Source organism: Octopus bimaculoides, chromosome 17 (genome assembly GCF_001194135.2).
Source record: "Octopus bimaculoides isolate UCB-OBI-ISO-001 chromosome 17, ASM119413v2, whole genome shotgun sequence".
NCBI classification, from domain to species: Eukaryota; Metazoa; Mollusca; class Cephalopoda; order Octopoda; family Octopodidae; genus Octopus; species Octopus bimaculoides.
In genome coordinates, this window is record NC_068997.1 from 20,265,344 (window position 1) to 20,266,892 (window position 1,549).

At 42.4% G+C, this 1,549-nt stretch overlaps 1 protein-coding gene across 2 annotated transcripts in view; it reads right to left on the reverse strand.

Annotated features, from left to right (window-relative positions):
* LOC106883902 (UTP--glucose-1-phosphate uridylyltransferase) overlaps nt 1-1,549 on the reverse strand; it is a 54,621-nt gene that overhangs the window by 2,480 nt on the left and 50,592 nt on the right. For both annotated transcript variants that reach the window (XM_052973834.1, XM_052973835.1), the window contains exon 12: nt 1,182-1,260. In XM_052973834.1, the coding sequence (XP_052829794.1) occupies nt 1,182-1,260 (79 nt within the window). The remainder of the gene's footprint in view (nt 1-1,181; nt 1,261-1,549) is intronic.

Below are 1,549 nucleotides of genomic sequence, written 5' to 3' on the forward strand. Positions count from 1 at the left end.
TTGACAACCAATGCTGGTGTGTTTATGTCCCTGTAACTTAGTGGTTCGGCAAAAAGAGACTGATAGAATAAGTACTAGGCTTACAAAGAATAAGTCCTGGGGTTGATTCACTTGACTAAAGGCGGTGCTCCAGCGTGGCCACAGTCAAATGACTGAAACAAGTAAAAGAGAGTAAAAGAAAGAGAGAGACTTGCTTGTTGTTCAGACACCTGTCTTTGTCTTGTTTTTCTATGAATTTCAACTATATGTGTGAGTGTGTGTGTGTGGATATAGTATACATATATATATAATCATCATCATCATCATCATTGTCGTTTAACATCCGCTTTCCATGCCGGCAGGGGTTGGACGGTTCGACCGGGTTCTGGGAAGCCAGGAGTCTGTATCAGGCTCCAATCTGATCTGGCAGTGATTCTACAGCTGAATGCCCTTCCTAACACCAACCACTCTGAGAGTGTAGTGGGTGCTTTTTACGTGCCACTGGCACAGGGGCCAGAGGAGGTTGGCAACGACCACAATCAGTTGGTGCTTTTTACGTGCCACCGGCACAGAAGCCGGTCAAGGCAGCACTCGCATCGTCCACATTCAGATGGTGCTTTTTACGTGCCACCAGCACAGGGAACACAGCTACTATTTCTGATTGATTTTGATTTTGATGTACTTGACTCAATAGGTCTCTTCAAGCACAGCAGGTCGCCCTACGATCCAAGGTACTTTTTGAGTGGGCTGGTTATGCGACACTGGTGTAGGATACAGCCATGAACAGACTTTATTTGCCAGGTCTTCGCAGTCACAGCATATCTCCAGATATATATATATAGATAGAAGCACCATCCAAGCGTGGGTTGATGCAAGTGCTGCCTGAGTGACTTCCTGTGCTGGAGGCACATAAAAAGCACCATCTGAACATGGTCAATGCCAGTGCACCCCTCCCCCTGACTGGTTCCTGTGCTGGTGGCACGTGAAAAGCACCCACTACACTCTCGAAGTGGTTGTCATTAGGAAGGGCAACCAGATGTAGAAACCTTGAAAAATCACATTGGAGCCTTGTGCAGCCTACTGTCTTGCCAGTCCTCAGTCAAACTGTCCAACCCATGCCAGCATGGAAAATGGACGTTGAACAATGATGATGATGATGATGATGTAATGGACACACACAAAAACTTAACAATCTTACCAACCTATTGCCCGTTTAAAGCTGGCAATGGCCGCACCAGCAGCTGTTTCTAGTTGTATCACATTAATTCCATTTTCCAATGTCTGAATATAATCAGAAAGAAAATAATAGTAAGAAAAAAAAAAAGATTAAAGTGAAAAAATAATAATAATAATAATAACAATAATGTCAAGACGAAGAGTGCAATTTTAGATGTTTTATTTTTTTAACAATATTTCGACAGAACGTCTGTCTTTCTCAAGTTCAAACCAAAAGGTGATTGAAAATTCAAAATTTCAGAAACCAAACGTAAACTATGAATGTGAGTAACCAGCGTCCATATGTTGATAGAATGACATCATCAGTTTTAAAAACTGACAAAAGCTGATGATG